At 40.9% G+C, this 21,136-nt stretch overlaps 3 protein-coding genes across 3 annotated transcripts; 1 reads left to right on the top strand and 2 right to left on the bottom strand.

Moving 5' to 3' along the window:
• Positions 1 to 2,889: 2,889 nt before the first annotated feature.
• Positions 2,890 to 8,205, bottom strand: cbx5 (chromobox homolog 5 (HP1 alpha homolog, Drosophila)). Its single transcript, XM_068743638.1, has 5 exons — positions 8,102 to 8,205; positions 7,454 to 7,634; positions 6,938 to 7,163; positions 5,776 to 5,876; positions 2,890 to 4,433 (listed from the first exon to the last, which is right to left on the bottom strand). Exons 2-5 carry the CDS (start codon positions 7,582 to 7,584, stop codon positions 4,292 to 4,294), a joined length of 600 nt encoding a protein of 199 aa, XP_068599739.1. The 5' UTR covers positions 7,585 to 7,634; positions 8,102 to 8,205; the 3' UTR covers positions 2,890 to 4,291.
• Positions 8,206 to 8,865: 660 nt separating this feature from the next.
• Positions 8,866 to 11,785, top strand: hnrnpa1b (heterogeneous nuclear ribonucleoprotein A1b). Its single transcript, XM_068743628.1, has 11 exons — positions 8,866 to 8,938; positions 9,613 to 9,729; positions 9,840 to 9,986; positions 10,086 to 10,296; positions 10,383 to 10,466; positions 10,567 to 10,614; positions 10,696 to 10,758; positions 10,840 to 10,962; positions 11,045 to 11,179; positions 11,258 to 11,324; positions 11,475 to 11,785. The coding sequence occupies exons 1-10, from the start codon at positions 8,927 to 8,929 to the stop codon at positions 11,311 to 11,313; spliced, it is 996 nt and encodes a 331-aa protein (XP_068599729.1). The 5' UTR covers positions 8,866 to 8,926; the 3' UTR covers positions 11,314 to 11,324; positions 11,475 to 11,785.
• A 1,022-nt stretch (positions 11,786 to 12,807) lies between these two features.
• On the bottom strand, positions 12,808 to 15,347 carry nfe2 (nuclear factor, erythroid 2). Its single transcript, XM_068751793.1, has 3 exons — positions 15,300 to 15,347; positions 15,086 to 15,223; positions 12,808 to 14,025 (listed from the first exon to the last, which is right to left on the bottom strand). Exons 1-3 carry the CDS (start codon positions 15,345 to 15,347, stop codon positions 12,808 to 12,810), a joined length of 1,404 nt encoding a protein of 467 aa, XP_068607894.1.
• Positions 15,348 to 21,136: the final 5,789 nt, after the last annotated feature.

Raw genomic sequence — 21,136 nt, 5'->3', positions numbered from 1 at the left:
GACATACTAACTGACGATCAATCGAGGTGGTGCAGTGTGCCGTGTGCATTTGTTGTTGTATGAGTGCACATTTATTTGTTTGCCGTTTTAGTGGTAACCTTGAACAAGCTGTTTAAAGCTGACGAGGCCCACCGCGCCGGTCCCTTCCCATTTCCACGGCTCCCCTGATACTCATTTGGTGTAGATGTGCAGCTCACCTCTACAGTGGGCAGCACCCTGTGGATCTCATTTACACTATACGTATAGGAGGGAGTGCATGCAGGCTGCATAAATAGAGAAATAAATGTATACCAAAAATGCTCTCTGTTACTTTACTATACTATAGTATACTATACTATTGAGACACGCCTGATTGAAAAATCAATTATCATTCCCAATTCAAAATATTACAAAGACTTGGTTTTCAAATCCAGAATGATACTTTAGTTTCAAAATCCACGAGTGCATCCTGAAGGAAAGACAATCAAACAAAACAAGTTCTCCTTATTGACTCCATGCTGCTGAAGCGCACACTACAGTTTCTAGCAGTCATAAATCAGATTTTCCTCATTTAGATTTTTTAGGTTTGATTGCATTTCATTCTTCATGCCAACTCACCGTGTACCAGAACTGCCTCCTGTTTGTAACACACACATCACAGGGCACAGGCAGAGCTCCCAACCAACCCTACTGGCCCGGGTTTTGTCAGCAGACAGCTCCAGGCTCCATAAAACAGCCTGCTGCTCGCTCCCTTTGCCCAGCTTAATGGTCCCAGGGGCTGGAAATTTACTAGTGACCTTTGCATTCCATTTGGAGTGTAAAAGCCTTTTTGCTAGGAAAATTCCATCACTTGAGACGTATCTAAGCAGCACTTTGTGTGTGCGCGTGCATATGTGTGTGTGCGTGCGCGAGCATGCACGTGGATATGCAGATATTAGAGAGAGTCACTCTAAAAGGCACCAAGAAAGAAAAAGAGGGTGGTGAGTGAAGAACAAGGATTAGACTCAGCCTCCGCTGCAATACATTAGTGATATTGCTATTCTTCATTGACACGTATTTATATAATGAACAACAAATTCACAGACTTTGTCGCGGGGCCAGACTGTGACAAAATGGATGTGCGTCTTTAAATCTTACGTGTGGGTTTATTAGAAATTGCCCGGCATACCCACTCCTTCCTCGTCGTATTCTATGATTCATTATCAAATTGAAAAAAACAACTTTTCATTGCATATTACAGCATTACATATTCTGTGTCAGTCAAGCTACATGGCCCTTACACAGGCTGAATATTTTATGGCTGCATCATTACATCAAATGGAAGTGGGGTGGCCTTGGGGCTCAAGGCACCAACCAGGCATGAACATAATGTCTTTGCTTTGCAGCCGGTCAGGGACCTTTGTTGAATAATTTCCCATCTCTTTCTCATTACCCTAATTTCTATGGATTTATATCTCTATCTAATTAAGGCATAAAATGACAAAAAACCCATCAAAGCTAAGTAATTTTCAGTTTTCATGTTATGTTCTTTTTCTTTATGATACAAACACAGCAGCCTGACATGTTATATCCTGGTGTCTCTACACTTCATGCTCGACTGCAGAAATGAATTTGTGGAAATACAGGTGGGTTCAGCAGAAGTTAGGAGCCAAAGTCAGATGATCAGTCGACGTTTCAAAGAAAGACGTGATTTAAAGTCAGTAGAAATAACATTAATCAATGCCCCCCCCCCCAGCCAAGGAGGTCTAACAGAGGTTTATGCCAGATCATAAGCATAATTGATGAATTATTGTTGTAATCAGCTTTAAGTTCTTACCGGGAATGACTGGAATACTAACTGACTGGGAAGTCTACAGTGGGCTTTGCATTGCTGTTGATAAGCAGCGCCATCTCTTGGCTGAGAGTAGCTAATGCTCCAGAAGGCTGAAAGCGGATTCCCCGGCCAACGAAGATTTGTTCCTCAGGACAAATAGTTGTTTTCCTCCTTTGTGTTAATGAATGTTCTGATGTTTCTATAAAGTTTTATCTGTTCTCTTCTGAAACTATCTTAAACTAGAAAAGAACTCAGAGAGCGCAAACCTCCGCCAAGCAGCTCATTCCCCTCATTCTGGATCAGATCCAGAAGACATTTTGCATGATGGTGTATATTGGACCCCTTTACGACTGATTTGTGGTGAGAGATTTGAATGCATATTTAACTTTTTTTTAAAGTCTCCATTATAAGTAAATGGGAAAATCCAGATTTTGTTTTATCCAAAAAGGCTTCCACATCACTCTCAAAATTTAATGGGATCGAAATTAGACCAATACTAACCTTCAGATTTGTTTTCATCAAGATCCATCCAGCCAATGTTCAGGTACAATATGTACTGTTATATTGATCAGCTCTACAAAAAGGGTGTTTCTTATGTTTCTTCTAAATAAGTGACTGTAGTGTATTTGTCTTTTGCACAATGCTGCAGAATTGCAAAGAGCATATACAGTAAAGATGTGAAACACACGTATTCAGTGTCTTGTACTCACTCAGTCCCCTAACTACAGCAATGTGTAACTTTACTGCAGTTTTCAAATGGCTGTACAAGTAGTGTGTATAGTGCTGTCTGAAGCATTTTCAGGTCGCGTCTCCGAGTTCTGACCTTTTTCTTGCATTGGAAAACAGAGAATAAACTGTCATAATGAAGACACGACAAAGACATTTGATTATCTTGTTCATAAACGATGGTGTCAAGACTTCTCATTTTGATGAGTTTCATTGACATGAAGACTTGCCTTTGCAGGTTATCCACGAGGTTTTGCAGTCTGCACTAACTGTCTTGAGAAATGCACTAACCGCTGTGCAAATGCTAATAGTGATGTGAGAAAAGCACCAAAGCAACTGAGAAAAACTTTAATTCAGTCAACCTTCTCGTCTGATTATTCCAAAGAGATTCACATTATTGCCTCCGTTTCATTTGTCTGAAAGATTATAGATTTCTTGAAACTTGACAGAAGTGCCCATTACATTAAAAAAAGAAGCTAAACATGTTTAAAACTAATCCTGCAACGCATCATGCCCTTTTCTCCAAAACAATCATTTCACCAAGTCTCACGGAAACGGCGTCAATATCATTGATAAACCAACAAACAAATTTACAAGCGAAACCGAAACTTCCTTGGTGGAATAAGACCCCGGATATCCAATCAGAAACTGGTTTAATTTTTCAAATTAACATTACAATGACAAACAACTTCTCGAGTTGTTCAATGGATTTCAGCACTTTACAATGTAAAAAAGTTTTACCAGAAAAAAAAGGGGGAAAAATCTGAAAAGCAAAGATTTCACTAAGAACAAGAACCACAATAAAACTGCAGGGTGTTCAAGATCTTCATGTTTTAGCCAAAAAGCAGGAGACTCCACAATCTGGTAATGAATGCTGGTTTTCTCTCATGTGGAAAGATAGTCTAACCTAGCATGAGACTGGTCCAAATACAACATTGCAGTAAAAAATAAACCCCTGCCATAAAATTATTATTATTTTTTTTAAATTGTACTTTTCTTCAATAACTTCAAGAAAAATAAAAAAATATCAAACTTGGAAATGAGAAGACATAGCAATGAAGACTTTTAACAAAGTATATCGATCCAATATATACGGTACATATGATTGGCCTGTGTTATCTGCAAGTTTTCAAATTGAGAATTTATACAAATCTACAAGGATAAAAAGTTTTTAAAAAAAGGAAACAATTACGCAGCTGGGAAATTGTTGTGGTACCGGTAGTTTATTCCTGAAGAGATATTATGGTTTACCTTCAGGGGACGTTATAGGGTTTTTAAAGCCAAGAGGTACACTGTGACTGTCGAATGGGGATTGTGCATTCGACGCGGGCCACGCTCATGGTTAAAAACAGCTGGCGCCCCCTCTCACCCTCAAGTTTTAAATAGATGGCAATGGATGCAGAAAGACATTGCTGGTAAAAAAAAAAAAACAGTATCTTAAAAGCACTAAAACATGTGTTAAGACATTAAAAATAAGGTTGAGAATACAAAGACAGGACACCAGAAACCCTAACCCCAGTAGCATATCACCCATGTCCACTACAGCTTCTCCTCCTGTTTGATGGACTCTTCTCCACAGTCTGGCCCCGTGTGCTCGAATTGAGCGTGGATGGAGGTGACAACTGTGTCTGTCGTCATTGTATTGTTGGGCATGGTACACAGGAAGCATGAGGGTGGGGTGGGATGGAGGGGGGGTGTTTGGGGGGTGAAAAATATTGACTCAAGGTAGTCCCTGCAGTGGAGATGGTCTTGTGCTCTCCTGAGGAGATGCACTCACGCACTGACAGCATCCTTCTCTTTCTTGTCACCATCTTCATGCCAGGTGAGACGTTCCTCATAGAAGGCTATAACAATCTGTGGGCACTTGTGATTGGCCTCCTTGGCGAGCACAAGATCAGCCTCCTCAGAGTCTTTCCTGCGGAAGATAAGAATAGGCCTTAAGATTAGTTCAGAATTGTGTGCAAGGATGCAACCGTCTTGGACATTTTCAAAGAAGGCTAATGATACAGTACATTTGTATGATTCGCAAATCATTTAACTACCGTTTACCAACAGTAAGACAGCATTTCAAACAACTCATGTGTTGTGGAATGATTTATATGCATTTCTTGTTTTGTACAGTTTTATTATTTTTATACTACCAAAAATACATTGATAACTATGGTGCAATGTTTGCCCCATTTTGAGACAAAAAAAACCTGCCAAATCTGCTCCGGCACAAGTGATGAGGTGCTACACATAGCCAACCAGCTAATGTGCAGTAACATAACATTTTATGGTGTGATTTGCTGTTTGTATATGAATAGACAGCTAGGCTGTTAGTGCTGCTGATGGGTAATTTGTCTGCAGCAGTCTGGCATATTGAGAGCTGCAGTTTCAGTAACGTTAGAGTTAATGCCATTACCAGTGTAGTCAGTCAGAAACTGTCGAACAATACCCACAGAACCAAAGGATTGATGGTTACAAACCACAGCAAATATCAGCTCAGTAAGAAAGATAACAAGCAAACTACTTGATTAAATTGAAACACTAATGGAGAGAATTTGAGTTATTTGTGTGGCAATCAGGAGCAGAAGAATGTTTGCATGACAAAACCATGATGGCAACTAATTACACAAACATAAGTGCGCAAAATGTTCATTACCTCCAACTGCACATTTCATTTGCAGCATCGGAAACATTTATTGTCAATAATAAATATCAAGTCACTGATCTGCATAATGTTAGACGAAAATAGCTGAGAAACTCCCTAACATTCACAAACAAGGTTCGTTTCTGCAAGGAGAAACAGCTCACTAATGAGCAATCATTAGCTGCTTAGAGTAGCTTTGTTAAGTTTATTCTCGACAAAAAATCCATAAAAATCAGCATCTGTTAGTTACACCTAAAACACAATCTGCCTCCAAAGTTGACAACTTTAGTCATCAGTCATGACAATTTATGTCTTAGAAATATAATCTGTACTTTTAAAGCCTTTCCATCAAACTCAGTTTAGCTAAACTATGGCTATGAAACACACCTTGAGATTCGCTGTGTGAAGATTTTACATTATATCTCGAATGAAGAAAAGCATTAAAACCAGAGGCTCATGTCACTCTATTCACTGCGAGGGTTAGGAGCTCTGCAGGTACACTGAACTGGCATTCAATTCCAAACAACTATACTTTCAATTTACTATTTTGACTCATTCACGGTTTCGAAGCTGGGCCAAGCATAAATTCTTCATGAAAATTTTGAGATTAGCATAACAAACATACCACTTCATAAGAAACATTAGGTCTCCACACGAGTCAGTCGCCCCAATGATCTTCTCTGGTTCGAGTCCTCTCTCAAACCCACGTGCAACAAGGATGTCATCCTGCAATGCCAAAAATTAGAAACAAAACATTCACAACTTTCTGTGTATATAAACATGCAAAGTGATGGAATACGTGGAAAGGAAGTGAAGAATCGTGTGCAGGCGGGCTAGAACGGATGAAGGAAAGTATCAGGTGTGCTCTGTGATAGGAGAATCAGCGAGGACGAAGGGAAAAGTCTATACAAGACAGTGGTGAGGCCAGCCATGATGGACGGCTGAGAGACAGTGGCTCTGAGGAAAAGACAAGAGGCGGAGCTAGAAGTGGAGATGAAGATGCTGAGGTTCTCCTTGGGAGTGACCAGGTTGGATAGGATTAGAAATGAGACAAGAGGGACAGTGAAGGTTAGACGTTTTGGAGATAAGGTCAGAGACCAGACTTTGATTGTTTTGTCCAGAGGTGAGACGGGGACTATGTCGATAGAAGGATGTTGAGAATGGAACTGCCAGAGAGCAGGGCTAGAGGTCGACCCAGGAGAAGATACATGGTGTTAATGAGGGAGGACATGAGAGTGGCTGGTGATGGGGAGGACGATGCAAAGGACAGGGTGAAGTGGAGAACAATGATTTGCTGTGGGGACTGTGGTGTAGAAGACACAAACAATGCATGTTTGCAGATTCATTGAGTTTTCAATAAATACAAAATATGCTTGTAATGGTAACATGCAGACAAGAAAAAACAGGATAATGCAGAATTAAATCACTACAAATAAAACCGTAAAAAATGATGCCTATGTATCTTCATTTCACATGATTGTTTATTTAAATTTCAATGCCAGGAGACAAATGGCATGCGATTTAAAAAATAAAGTGTATTCTTCTGTGATAGAATAAGTAAATGTGAACTGAAGACTGTAGACAAACTTTTGAACTAGATTATCTGTAGTAGTAAGACACTTTTAACTCCCTGCTGTGTAACTTACGAATCTAGTGTGAGAAAGGATGTAAATGTCACACCGTAAAATTAACAAATGCATTATATTCTGCACACTGTTGACTTTCACATACATCGGATTGCGTGCGATTAAACTTTAAATGTAAAAATGAACAAGCACATTAAGTACCTCCTTTTTCTTTTTTGGCTTACTTCCACCCTCCTCCTCATCATCTGAGCTTCTCTTTTTTGAGGAACTTGAGTCTTTGGAACGCCCCAACGGGCCCGCGCTTGATTTGCTAGCCCCGCTACTCGGTGTAGAACTCCCACCACTGCTTTTCTTGTAGGTCTTCATGAATTCCCCAATGAGCTCGGGGCAGTCCAGATTCTTCTCTGGCTCCCAGGTATTGTACTTTCTGAGGAAGATCAGAACGTAGACGATAGAATAGCTGTTTTACAACCATTGAATTCATTTTGATTACCTACGACAAACGAATAATGCCATCAAGAAGCATTTGTGATAAACAATATTGTAATGACAATGCGAATGTGTCCGATTTACTAATCTTTTACTTCAAAAATATCAAACTCGTGAAATATTTAATCCCAAACTCGTTGTAATTGCACCATGTGTGGGTCTGGATGCTATATGGTAAATCCGAAGCGGTATAACTATATTAAAAACATTAGCTGGAGCACGACTTACTCTGAGTATCCTTTCCATTTCAAGAAGAACTCGACCCTTCCTTTCACCACCCTCCTGTCAAGCACCTTCTCCACAACATATTCTTCCTCATCAGAGGACGATGACTCCTCTTCGCGAGACTTTTTGCCCATAGCAAAGTTTATGGGTGATCAATACGCTGTCGCAGGCCGATGGTACCTCCCTGTGTGACACAAACAGACAAGACACAATTCCTCACGAAACTCTCGTGGATTCAGTAACAGATAGACGAAGGTTGTTGTTGTTCCTAGCACGTATACTTCAGAAATAAAAGCTAGAGAAACACATTTCAATGAATGTCATGTATTTATTGTTACTCCAATCTGCAACAAGCCCAGAAAATAAATGAAACAAGCTAATTGTCTAGAAGGCCCTCGGTAAAGCTCGATAGACATTCATTAAAATTTAAAGATTATATAACTGTATTGGGAACCATGTGCACATCGCGGCTAATATATCAAAGTGTTTCATACGCTACAAGCTAATCAATAGGCTAGAAAGGACTTGCTAAAGCAAGTAGCATACACGCTAATGCGTCAACAAGCTAACGCTGCTTAACATCGACGAGCAAGTACAAAGCGAAGCCTGCAGCGGAGGAGCGCTCGATTATGTTCGGACAATAGTTCTTACCCTTCGGGTGTGGAAGCCGCCGGGGTTGACCAGCTAATCGCAGCGAAAGTTCGTGTCGTGTGTGTACCTATGTGCTGTAAGGCCACCTCAGAAGCTACGTTAGCATATAGCCTGCGTGTGCGTAATGCGTGTGCGTAAAAAGCGCGGGTTAAGGGCGCACAATGAAAAGTACCCGCCCCTCGGTCAGAAGTTGACCTACATATTTCACTAGCGACTAAAATCCGTCATAATTTAATTCATCGGTAGTTCAGACTTGTTTATTTAAATATGTCGCGCGTCTCGATACAAAAATAATAATTAGATATAACGCCCGTATTTGGAATAATCACAGGTGTACAGCACGCATAAAGGAATACAGATGATAACACAAAACGTGTAATGATTATTTCAATTGCGGTCATCTGCAAAATTAGGAATATCGGAGGGGGGGGGAATAAATAAATAAAAATCCCGTTGCAATGAGAAAGGCGCAACTCATTTAAAAACTAGCGATACACCTTTTTCATGTGCTATTTGTTTGTTCCTTCTATCAGTAAAGCAGCCGTATTAATGTTGTTATTATTGTATGTTCACTGTGCGGACATGCAACATTGAATATTCACGTTCACGGGTACCGAAGTCATGCAAGTATCTTATTGGCTATGAGTAGTGACTGATTGACGCTGACCCAATAAACATTGAGTGACTGATGACGACAGACTGCTGCGCGACCAATTATTGCTCGAAAGAGGCGTATCCATTCTTACATATCCTGCGCATTGGACTCCGATCAGCGCTTCTCTGACGCACTTCGCTAGTCTTCTCGGCTTCGCTGTTTGCTGCATCATGTCGAAAGATGTGAGTATATCTCTTCGGAGAATTTAGCTTTGCTGTCGGGTGTATGTCTTAAAAGCCGTAGTTTGATTATTTTGTGGTAACTCAACGCATCTGCAAATTGTCGCAGCTGCGAGCGTCGTAGTCCGCCATTTTATATCATCAGCAGGGTCTCGTGGCCTTTTGTTCTCGCCGTCTTGTATGCAAGAAATGTACAAGTAATGATTAGCTAGCGGGATTTTATCTAAACATGCATTTATTATTTACATCCCTTCAGTTTATGGTGAGTCTTACAGGGTTTCATTGCAGGATCTCGAAAAGTGGAAAAAATACCGTATAGATTGCGCCGAGTTAGACACGCATTTCTAGGGTATTCTACACCTGCTACAGAGTATGTAACGATGTAATAAATGTAGGCTGTATTTTCAGAGTATATCACGAACGCCGTGTCCCCCCCCCCTCTCCCCTCCCCTCATAAACAGCTATCGGGCCGCCATTTTGCAGCAGCTCGCTGGGCGTCGTTGCTTTTTGCTCAAAACCTGTTGGACGTGTATTTCAGACATTGGGCGCTGCGTTATGACGGATTTGGTTGCGTGCGTGTCGTTACTCATCGCTAAATCGTCCACGATTTGTTCTAGTTATCTGGAACCTGATTATGAATAAAAATCGATGTTGTGTTTTGTCTGTTTTCTGTGAAGGTCCCACGTGAGCCGGAGCAGCTCCGCAAGCTGTTCATTGGAGGGTTGAGCTTCGAGACCACGGATGAAAGCCTCCGAGCTCATTTTGAGCAATGGGGGTCGCTCACAGACTGTGTGGTGAGTGGAAAGCGTGTCAAACATTTATTATTTATAGCTTTCTGTCGATGTACGCATTCTCCTCGAAACACGTAGCAAACAAATTTGAGTAATTGACGCCGCTTCTTCAGGTCATGAGGGATCCCAACACCAAGAGGTCCAGGGGCTTCGGTTTCGTTACTTATTCGTCAGTACAGGAAGTTAATGACGCCATGGATGAACGGCCCCACAAAGTGGACGGAAGAGTCGTTGAGCCCAAACGAGCCGTTTCCAGGGAGGTGTGTATGAATTGGCTGCATTTGACAAAATATGTCCTCACCAAATGCCTGGGGGGAAGACTGACGCATAGTTACTGCACGAACGGTCTGTGATCGCAGGACTCAAGCCGACCAGGCGCCCATGTGACCGTGAAGAAAATATTTGTTGGTGGAATCAAAGAAGACACGGAGGAGATGCACCTGCGAGACTACTTTATCAAGTTCGGAAATATTGAGATAATTGAAATTATGACGGACCGCAATACTGGGAAAAAGAGGGGCTTTGGCTTTGTGACCTTCGATGACCACGATTCGGTCGACAAAATTGTCAGTAAGTACCGTTTCTGCTTGTGATTGTTTTAAATGGATGCTCAATTACACTGAATTGAATATGAACTAGAGCGTTCTTGCCCACAGTCCAAAAATACCACACAATCAACTCTCACAACTGTGAGGTGAGGAAAGCTCTCACAAGGCAGGAGATGCAAGTTTCAGGAATAGGTATGAGATGTACTCTACATTGAAATAATGGCTTGTGCAACACGTGTAGTTTATACAAAACAAACATGCTTCTAGCATTAAATATGTTTCGTTCATTCAGGTCGCAACAATGGCCGGCACAGTGAATATGACCGAGGGTTCAGTCAGGGTAAGGCGTTTCTTCCCGTGAATTCATAAGTGGTTTTTTTGAAGTACCGTGTCTTGACACTGCCGTGTTTGCTTCCGTCAGGCGGCAGGGGTAGGTTTGGAGATGACAGTCATTTCAATTACAACAATGGAGGGGATGGAGGAGGTATGTAAACAACTTGTCCATTTTAAGTTCAGATAAAGAAGAGAAAAATGGTTTTGGTATAGGACTAATTTCATGTTTTAGGTTACGGAGGTGGTCATGGTGGATATAATGGCGGCAGTCGAGGTTATAACCAAGGCTACAACCACGGTGGAGGTGGGGGTGGCGGAGGATATGGAGGGAATGGATATGATAGCAATGGCTATGGTAAGAGATTTAGATTAGCTTGAGTAAACCTGCTCTGCGTGTCTGCTTCAGATATCAGATCGTGAATGTGTTCTGATCTTAGGCAACTGTGGAGGTGGCGGCGGCGGCGGATACAACAACAACAACATGGGCAACTACGACCACCAAGCCTCCAATTTTGGTCCAATGAAGAACAACTTTGGCGGCGGCGGCGGTGGTGGCGGCGGCAGGAACTTTGGTATGAGAGATGGCAGATCTAAGAATCGGTATTTTACTTTCCGAATTGTTTCTGTAAACATTCTCCATTGACTTTCAGGCGGCTATGGTGGCGGCGGCGGCTCTAATAGTGGATATAATCGTCCACGATTTTAAAATGCGAAGTGGTAAGTACAGCAAGGGATGTTGGAATTTTTGTATCATACACAGAAAGTTCATGGTTGCAGGGGCTCTTAAGTGTAGATACCTTTAAAGATATTCTATGGATCTCAGGTTATGAAAGACAGTTAACAATGTTGTCCCATATTGTTCAACAGGACTGATTACTTAGGAGAGGAGAGCAAGGAGAGGAGAGCGAGCGAAGTGACAGGGCAGCTGCAGGTTTACCTCCTAAATCTGCTCAGCCAAACAGTTGTGGCAGGTTACAGCTGCTACAAAGAAGAGATGAACAGTAGATTATCGTGGAGGGTCATCATTTGAACATGTTGTTGTTGTTTTTTCCATTCTATTTTTGGAAACTTTGCATTCCAATAAGCTTTTATGTAGCTTTTTTTCCTTTAAGTCTGATTTTTATTTGTAACTGCATCACATCAAGCTGAAATAAACGATCTTTCAGTTTTTTAAGTCTTGTTAGCCTCTTGAGTGATTTGGGAAAGGGAGGGAGAACGGCGTTAGGTGACGAACTATGGCGGAATGAAGACCACGATGCACGTTGGGCTCTTTGACGTGGGCTAACTTCCCTACGATGTGAGAAATGCGACACTGCTATACTGATTCAGGAAAAAAAAACATCATTACAAAGACAATGGAGTCATCACTTGGTACAGACTACCCCCCCGAGTTCTGCAAAGATCACCTGGAGGATGCTAGCTTACACGCAAAGTCGTTGAGGCTAGCCATGGAAGCCAGCTGAGGGAGAGAAGTAGCAAAACCATCGCCAGGATCATTGAAGCAGGGGGAGAGTGAGAGCAGAAGCCTGAGGCTAGCAGACAGCTGCTACCAAAAGGCTTAAATGCTGTCTGTAGGTAAGACCAGACTTCTCAACTACTGATAGTTATTATTTTTATTTTTTTGGGGCATGTAGCCGATAGCGAGTTGCGCAGCCCAATGATTTAACATTTGCAAATAAGTATTTTGACTTGCACCAATGTTGATGTAAAATTGGCCGCCTAGTTGTACAGAGGCCTTTACATTATATTGCATGCTATGGTCTATGAAAAATTATTTGTTACTAATTGGGTTTTCCTTGCTTTGTTAGGATGTTCCACGTGGCGCCCAAAGCCTGGCTCTGTCTTCAGGGACAATGGCTCAATCAGGTACGAGTCATCAGAACTTCTCACATATAGATTTTGAAATTGTTTTTAATATGCTCTTTGTATTCACAGGTTTGCTGATCAATCCATTGCATTTCTCAACACGACTAGCTGCTGTGCAGTTTCTTTTTAATAAAGTTTATATGTTTTTTAATGGTGTGTTCCTTTCATTTGAACTGCATTATTGTTCCATGCATGACAAGTCGAGATTGAAGTCAGAACCACGTAAGCCAGTTCATACTAGAATTTATCAAAAGAAATTAAATGAGTAAACAAAAATGCCAACGTTTTATCAATAGGAAAACAAGCAGTAAACAACCCCCCCCCCCTCTTCAGCTTACTCCCTCGTTTCCAAGATTGTTTGAGGTACCAAATATATGTTACCATCTGGAGTTTGTTGAAGAGAGTATTCATCTATTGCAAATGGTCGGCCAACTTCGTCTCTCAAATGAGAAAAGACTTCAGAATGGAGCTCTCTGAAGTGTTGCTTCATAAAAGCCAAGCTGCGCTTGAATTTGAGTCTTTCTTTGCTCAAAAGCTCTCTTTGGGCCTGCAGCTGGTTCAGTTCCCTCTCGAGGTGTATTATACTCTCGAGCTTCCTCTTCCTGCAGTTTTGTGCTGCTACTTTGTTCTTCCCTCTTCGCCGAATGTCCCTGACCAACGCCAGCTGACTGTCTGTCAGAGAATACTGTGTCAGGAGCTCATTGAAGTCGTCCACTGGGAGATTGATGATCCTGTCCATGGGGAAGGGGATCTTCAGGGTCATGGCCCGCCGCTCGTCTCTGCTTGTTGGAGCAGGGGCGTGCATGTTGGTCTGCGAGCCCCCTCTGCTGGATGCCCCAGAGTCGGGGTACACGTCCCTGAGACCGGTGGTATCATCTCCCTGCTGTCTGACTGACCAAAGAGTTTGTGTGTGGCATGAAGTGGTTTGTGGTGTCAAGCTGGTCAAATTTAAGTAGGAGTTAGATTGACACTGGTAGTCCGTTGCGTACTGGATGTTGGTTCTAGTGGAGCCTGGTTCACGATCACTATAAGTCATACCCATGTCTATATTCTGGTAGCCTGGTGTACCGGCAGCAGGATTATCTGGGGAGGCCAGAGGTGGAGTAGAACCCAGTGACAGACCAGAGTCGGACTCCGGATCATCAGCTGAGCGAGCAGGCAAATGCTGTGCGTGTGCGGTCCAGGTCATGTTCCGACTGAACCCCTGAGCTCCACACGCATGAGCCGCTCCGTGCATTTGGCTGGTACCTGAGGCGTTCATCTGCTCGCTTGGTGCCAAGAGCAACGGCTGTGTTTGAGATGCGATGGGTATTCTGTGATTGAGCTGAGATCCATAGTGTCCGTAAAATACATCTGCGCTGCTACCAAGATTCTGACAGAGGGTCAACTCTTCAGGGTAACATCCATCGTAAGTCTGGGGGGTGTTGTGTTGGCAAGCAGCCGGGGGAGACCCTGAATGTGACGGGGCCATCCCGTATCCTCCCACGGGGGCCGCAGGCTCCGGTCTTTGGCACTGGGTTGTTTCATAGGATCCTTCACTGGAGCCGTCAAACTACAGGGACACACCAAAGGAATGGCCGGTTGGTTATGACTGACAAATACGTTGGCATGCAAATAATTACACACAATCCCTGGATTTATAAGGTGTGTTAAGAAGTTAATGAGTGGAAACGGTGTCTTTCACAATTCATCTGGTTAATCAATAGAACACAATCTGTCCCCACTTCAGCAGGTAACACGCAGGCCATGAAGGTCTTTCATGGATGTGATCAGGTTGCACCTGGAAACAGATGTCTATTGTGTGGTACAGGGGGGCTACTATAGTGACATATATCACTTGCCCCCCCCCCCCCACCCCCCTCTCACAATTTCTTCATTCTGCCGCCAGTCAAATGTGCCATTGTCTCCTTTCTCGTCTAACTGCGTATCGGCTTTTCACCAGTTGAAAATATGTTTCAGTCTGTCGTTATGTATTCCAACAAACATATTTATTTCAGCACTTGCCCATTAATATTTAAATTGACTTTAATCTGTTCAAATATAAACATTACACAGTGAATAGCATTCATGTGTCACTGTTTAAGGTCAATTGGAAAAAGTTATCCGTGTCTGCTGAGGTTGTTATGGGGTTCAGTACGGAAAGTTCTTAGATGCATTTGTTAAAAACTACAACCTGGTGATATATGAATTATATATTAGTTGTAGTGTAAATACATTATGTTTTTGTCCGCTCCTGCCTGTCCTTATCACTGTCTCTCCCTCTCTGTCATTGTCTCTCAGTCGTGCTTCCTCTGTCTCTCTCTCACTCTCTTTCTCAACCCAACCGGTCCAGACAAATGGCCGCCCACTCTGAGTCTGAGGTTCTGTTCAAGGTTTCTGCCTGTTAAAGGGGCGTTTTTCCTTGCCTCCGTCGCCAAAGTGCTTGCTCTTGTGGGTCAAGTTGGGTTCAGTCTTTCCCTGCTACTCCTGTAAAGTGCCTTGAGATAACTTTCTGTTATAGACTGGCGCTATAGAAATAAAAAATGAGTTGAATTGAATATCATAAAAGTTTATACAAAATGGATTTTTGCACAACAGCGTTACAACTTTCAGTATGTCAGTGTTCAAGTTACCTGCAGGTCTGTGATGGCCATCAACTCCTGCCAAGCCACATCTATCTCTGCATCCTGAGGGGCTCCATGAAGCCTGACTCCAGGTAAGTAAGTCGACATGAGCTCTGCCCCACACAGCTTGCCTGAAGCAGGTAATACCTAATAATAAAAAGGATCGTCTATAAGGATGCAGTTTTAGATTCATTATTTGTTGTGGTTTATGCGACAGGCCCACCTCACAGGTTCTCCTTAGAGTGGGGACATAGCTGGCTGTTGAACACATTCAGAATTGGCTCTTTCTCCCAACAGTATACCTTGTGGGGATGCAAAAGCAACAAGTAATCATTCATATAGTATTCATGTATCATTATTCCTTCTGCATCGTAATTTGGAGATGCCAAATAGGAGTCAAGAAATATTCACTCAAGCTAAGATCAAACAAACATCCACATCAATCCACATGGTCATATAATACCGTCAGCCACACATGTCTTATAAATGAATGACATTTTTGCAGACTGTCTGTACTGTGTAACTGTTTGGGTGTTGTGTAAGCTCCCTTCAACACAGAACATGTTCTGTACAGTTGACTCCTCCCATCAGCTGTTCCGGGGTGCAGATATGCCAAACCCTGATAAGAATATCTGCGGGAAAACAGCACGTTCTCTGAGATGGGCTAAGGCCTGATTGCTGCTTTGGAAATGATCACTGAGTGCCTTTTGAGTTCATTATTTTGAACCTAAATCCATTAAGTTGTTATCGTCAGATATCTTAACTTGGAATTTTAATGCCTGAACAAGGAGACTGCTGTAAATTAATTTGAAATGTATTTCTGATAACCACTGACAATAATACAGATACCACATTTTTTAGAATTAACAGGACAAAATGCTAAATAAGGATGGAGTTATTGGATTATTCCTACATTTTTTATAACTTAAATGTCCAATTTATCTTACCAACCTAAAAGTAAACTAGCTGTGTTAGTTTTGTGCAGCTTTTCAGTGTTATGAAACATAACTATTTTATACTGCTGTGTTGTCTTTGTGATAATATATATATATAATTATTATAACTAAATCTATTCACAACTTCAGTCAGTAAAATAAAGAGGTTTACAACACAGTGAGCATAATGAAAAACCTAAATTCTAAAAGTCTATTCACTAATATAAATGTACCTTTCCAATTTAAATAGAAGGTTAATCATTACATTTTTCTTGTCTTTGTTCAATTTAGATTTGAAATATCCTGCCTGGAAAAACAGCAAATAAAGGTTGTGCCTCTCTGTATAGTTTAACCTGCAAAAAGGAAAGATCTGTCACACCGATGGAAGGAAGATGTGAATGGACATACCTGAGCAGCATTCTCCGCTTCTACAACAGGTGTTGGGTAAAAAAAAAAAAAATAGATGCATCTGATCTTAAGCACAATCCTGGTTTTGAGAAGAGGAGGGGAAAAAAGTGAGAGAAAAAATTAATTTCTATGCTTTTTCAAATAAGTTGTTCTGTAGCAGGTCACAATTTGTAAAGCACATGAGGCCTCTTCCCTATCTCTTATTTTACTGCATCTCTCTCTCGCTGTTCTCTGCACACACACAGTCACCGGCAGAAATGGGTTGGCTCTGTGCAGACAAACGCAATCTTCCTGTAAAGCACCCACACAACACATTTTGCCCTCTTGTATCCTTGATAGCACTTCCAAATTTCCCTTTGGGCCACAAGGCAGACCACAAACCAACAGTCTGGCACACACCATGATAATCATTCTGTAATTCTACACCGAAGGACTTGACGAGTGAAAATCAAACGCGATTAAAAAAATAAAAATAATAATAATGTAGGCACTTTTCATTATATTCATGCAATTTAACTTTAACAATCAAATTAAGCAACTTAAATGAAAGAAAATTATCAGGATAGTTGTCTCCTTCTTAGCCAAACTGTACAAGAACTGTGTCCTTTCAAATCCATCCCAACAAAAGTTATGAGGAGTGTGATGTGGAGCACCTGGCGTCAGAGCTGGCATTGCTGAGAGGGCCCTGTTCAAGCAGGGGTAGGTTGGAGGCAGGATTGAAACCTGCGTTTAGTGGAGCTGGAATGTTCACCGTTCGACAGGTAAGAAAGGCTGCATTGTTCCTCTATCTGGCAGAGCAGCAGGCGAGGGAGCGAGAAGAGTAGGGGGAGAATGGAGGGGAGCGTGTCTTACATAGCAAGTGACCATTAAATTCCCTCACAAAAAAAATCCCCTCGTTGCCCTGATCCGAAGCGCTGCAAGCAGTAAATCTACAAAAAGTTGTGTGTTACGCAAAACTGTCCTACTGTGCCACAACTCTCACACAAATACTGTGACAGGAGAGATTTTTGTATATGTGTTGCTGTGAAAGGCGATAGATAACAGTCTATCGCAGCCATTTGGAGTCTAATCGGCAACACTTGAAATATTCCTAACCTTTGTGCTCTCGAAAGACCCCCTACTGTTTGTGTCCTGTGAAACAGTAGATCATTTTTAAATGTACATATTGACAATAACATACATTTAATCAATGGATATAGTTAAATGCAAGCAATCGGTTGCACCAAATTTTGGCTATATTTAATATTACTGATTTGTGAAATAATAAGATGCAAATCTGTGTTGTATGTGCATGTAAAGGTTCGTTTAAAAAAATCTGTAGCTAGTTTCACGCAACAAATCCACATTGTCAGAGAAATATGGCATATCTATGCTTCAAATAGTTGGTGAATTTACTTTTCTTAAATACCGTGAATTCAATAAAGACGTTCAATGTATTATTCGCTTTTATTTACACGGAAATTTTTGTGTGCCTTCTATAGTTTGATCACGTTTAGAGGTTGATTGAACCTTAAGGAGGAACAGTTTATTCCAACGTCTTCACTGAGAAAATGTCAAAATCAGTCAATAATATTAGCAGAAGCAAAGACGCTGAGCATTTTGATAGAGGGTAAAGTGTTTGAAGTTACATGTTAAATGGGTTAAGGAAAATTCAACTCCCTTTTAGACACTTACGGGCGTATTTAAAATAAACATTAGTATTTTTGATGTTGCACAAACAAAAAAGGGTGCAAGGATTAAGAATACATCTGGTGTACTAATTAACATAAATCTTTACATCTTTATTTGGAATACTGACCTGGAGCTTGACTTTCGTTGTGAAATAAATACACCGTTTAAGGACTAGTAAGAAATAAAAAGACTTTCATTAAGACATCTCATTGTGAAGGAATACTTTTTACCCACTGAGACATACGGGACTGTAAAACTCGATGTTTCCACTGTCATTGTTCTAAAATGGTAAAAGTAGGTGGCTGACAGTCAAGAAAGGTACATTTCTACCAGGAATCAAAGTCGGGACTTCCCAACTCAAGTTCCTAGCACCCAGCCCCTGACTCAACCACCGCCACAGCAAGCAAACGAGCACCCTATTATTACCGTGACCACAGTGGTTTTGAATGTGGACGCAGTTCCCAGGTCACCGCCCACGTTCCCTGGTTGTGTTTGTTTGACTCAATTAGCCTGACATCTCTGCTTTCCAGCTTGCCTCAACCTCTTAGGAGCTGCCAGCCTTTTCTCATTGCTGCTTAATTGGATTTCAAATAAAGATTCGACATGTTGAATGTGAACTGCTCAGTGTTAGTCTTAAATCCTATTGGATTTTGTTGTCAAATGTTTTAAATCAAATCTTGTGGAATTAATGGTTGAAAATGTTTGTCCGTTTTTTGTTCTCCACCTAATCTCGTTGTCTCTGGTGTTACCATGACATTTCACTTGTTCATTAAAGTGGGAGAGATGTGGCATCTTTGGTTCTATTTTAACATCCAGAATGCTTTATCGAATGAAACAAAGTAAATGTGGTTTTTGCATTGCGGTATCAAAAAGGGAATATTTTTAGGATAAGCTTCTCGGAAAGGAAAAACAAAGAAAGGGCAGCTGGAGTACTACTTTTTCTGATCTATAAAAAAAAACACAATACAATATCTAACTTCATAGAAAATTGCAAATGACAAATACAACCAAAAGCAGACCAGATTTAAACAACTATAAATGCAGATCGAAATTTGAGTCACCTGCATACATAAAAAGAGCTTCTGTGGCTTATTGGTTCAATGTCTTGAATTGAACCAACAAACCAGCATCAGATGTGCACTTACCTCACAAAATGAATGTGTTATTGCACACATGCGCACATATCGATCGGTATTGTTTATTTTATATAAAAAAAAGAGACAATTAAATTGAAATAGGTGTCTTAAGGGAATGTGTAGAGCATATGTGCGAATACAATGATGTGACCGTAACTGGAATTAGAACCCTGTATTAATAACAATGCATGTCAAAGCTGGTTGGTCACACTGATACAGAGAGCGGAGGTAAGGAAAAGAGAATGTTGGTCAGCGGAAGCTCTGCTTGCTGCTGATAAAAGACACACTTAGTTCTTAAGAAGGGAACTGCTAACTGCTGTAGCTACTGGCGCAGGCCTCTGTCTATTTCTATGTTATTCATTTATAATTGTTAATATTTCACCACAATAGACTAGACCAATACTATTTGTCAAATATTGACCCTGAAATACAGATGAATTAGTACAGTTTCCCCAAATACTGCTGCGAAGATTATAAAGATGTCAATTTAGGCTTTACTCAACTATGAATCAAGGAATTATGGCCCTTTATTCTTTGTTTTACAAAACAAGATTGCACAATCATGATTTTTTTTTTGACACAACCTAGTCAGACAAAATTATTAAAGTGGTTCCAATTTTAAACAGTAATAATTATGTACTTTTCAAATGAACCTTCATTATACGGTTTATTGAGAGTCGTCATTAAACTTTGCCATTTCACTTTCACCAACTCTGCCAATCATTTTAATCACTGTGATGATTTACAGATGCTTATTAAGGTACATTCATTTTACCTTTTCCCTGTAATTTTTACAATGAGCCTTGTATATTCATGCTTTGTTACCTGTAAAAGGCCAAATCCTTTCATCTAATGGCTTTTGTCATTTATATTAGTTCACACAAACACTCCATCCATCTGTTTCTGGCCCGGCACCTCTATCAAATTTTAGAACCCATTATGGCCCGCGAGTCAAAACGTTTGCCCACCCCTGACCTAGATTAAGGGCATTATACAGTTTTGACTCCAGTTAGGGTAATTTTGAAATCTTTTGTGGTGGAGCATTGCAACATTCATGGTTGCCCAAAGTGTTTTTAGAAATCCATATCAAAATTGTTTGCATCATTTTACTATACACTTTTGTACTTAATAATGTTGGTAGACTATTTACCTCTGTACATATTCCAGTATTTTTTGAAACTCAAGCAACAGTGAGGCCAAACAGTGACATCACGTGTGGAGTGAGATAGAGGGAAATCCCCATCAGTGTAGGTTTCCAACTGCTTCCCAGAACTGGGAACTAAGGTAATTAGGGTTGGTTAAATGTAGGAGGATCCTGAAAAAAGATGTTGATGAGCATGCACAAGCTAGAATAGATCGGAAAAGTGAGTAAATGCATTATAAAAACAACAATTTAAAAAAACCAATGCAAAAAAACAAAACAAACATACAAAAACAGACAAACACGCACGGTAAAAGAAATCATAATAATTTCAAGGTAGGTGTTTAAACTCAAGTGAACTTCAAATTAATATCTGCCCATATGTTCAGACACAAATACACATGTGAGAATAACAAAACAAAACATTACATACAGATGAAAGCAATCATGTTCAGATAGTTTTAGGTTAAAGTCATTTACAATAAGCAGAAGACACAATAATCCAGCAATAAGGTTCACGAGGAACATACAATTACTTTATCAGGGTGAAACCCTTATCAAATTAAGGAACAATTGCCTTTCTGATGCGGGCAGGTCTCAGTGTACTTTGGCACTGTAAGTACAAACAGCATGTGAAGGCCCTGCGGCAAACTCCTCTTTTGCATTTTACGCGCGACGTAGAAAGGAGTCCACCAATTAGAAAGAGCCAAATTTGCCGTACGTATGACGTTGCTTCCGGTTGCTATCGCGCTAGCAGGTTTGCTTGCAA

The sequence above is a fragment of the Brachionichthys hirsutus genome, chromosome 2 (assembly GCF_040956055.1).
Source record: "Brachionichthys hirsutus isolate HB-005 chromosome 2, CSIRO-AGI_Bhir_v1, whole genome shotgun sequence".
Taxonomy (NCBI): domain Eukaryota; kingdom Metazoa; phylum Chordata; class Actinopteri; order Lophiiformes; family Brachionichthyidae; genus Brachionichthys; species Brachionichthys hirsutus.
Note: the sequence above shows the minus strand (reverse complement) of the source record. Positions and strands in the feature narration are given on the sequence as shown.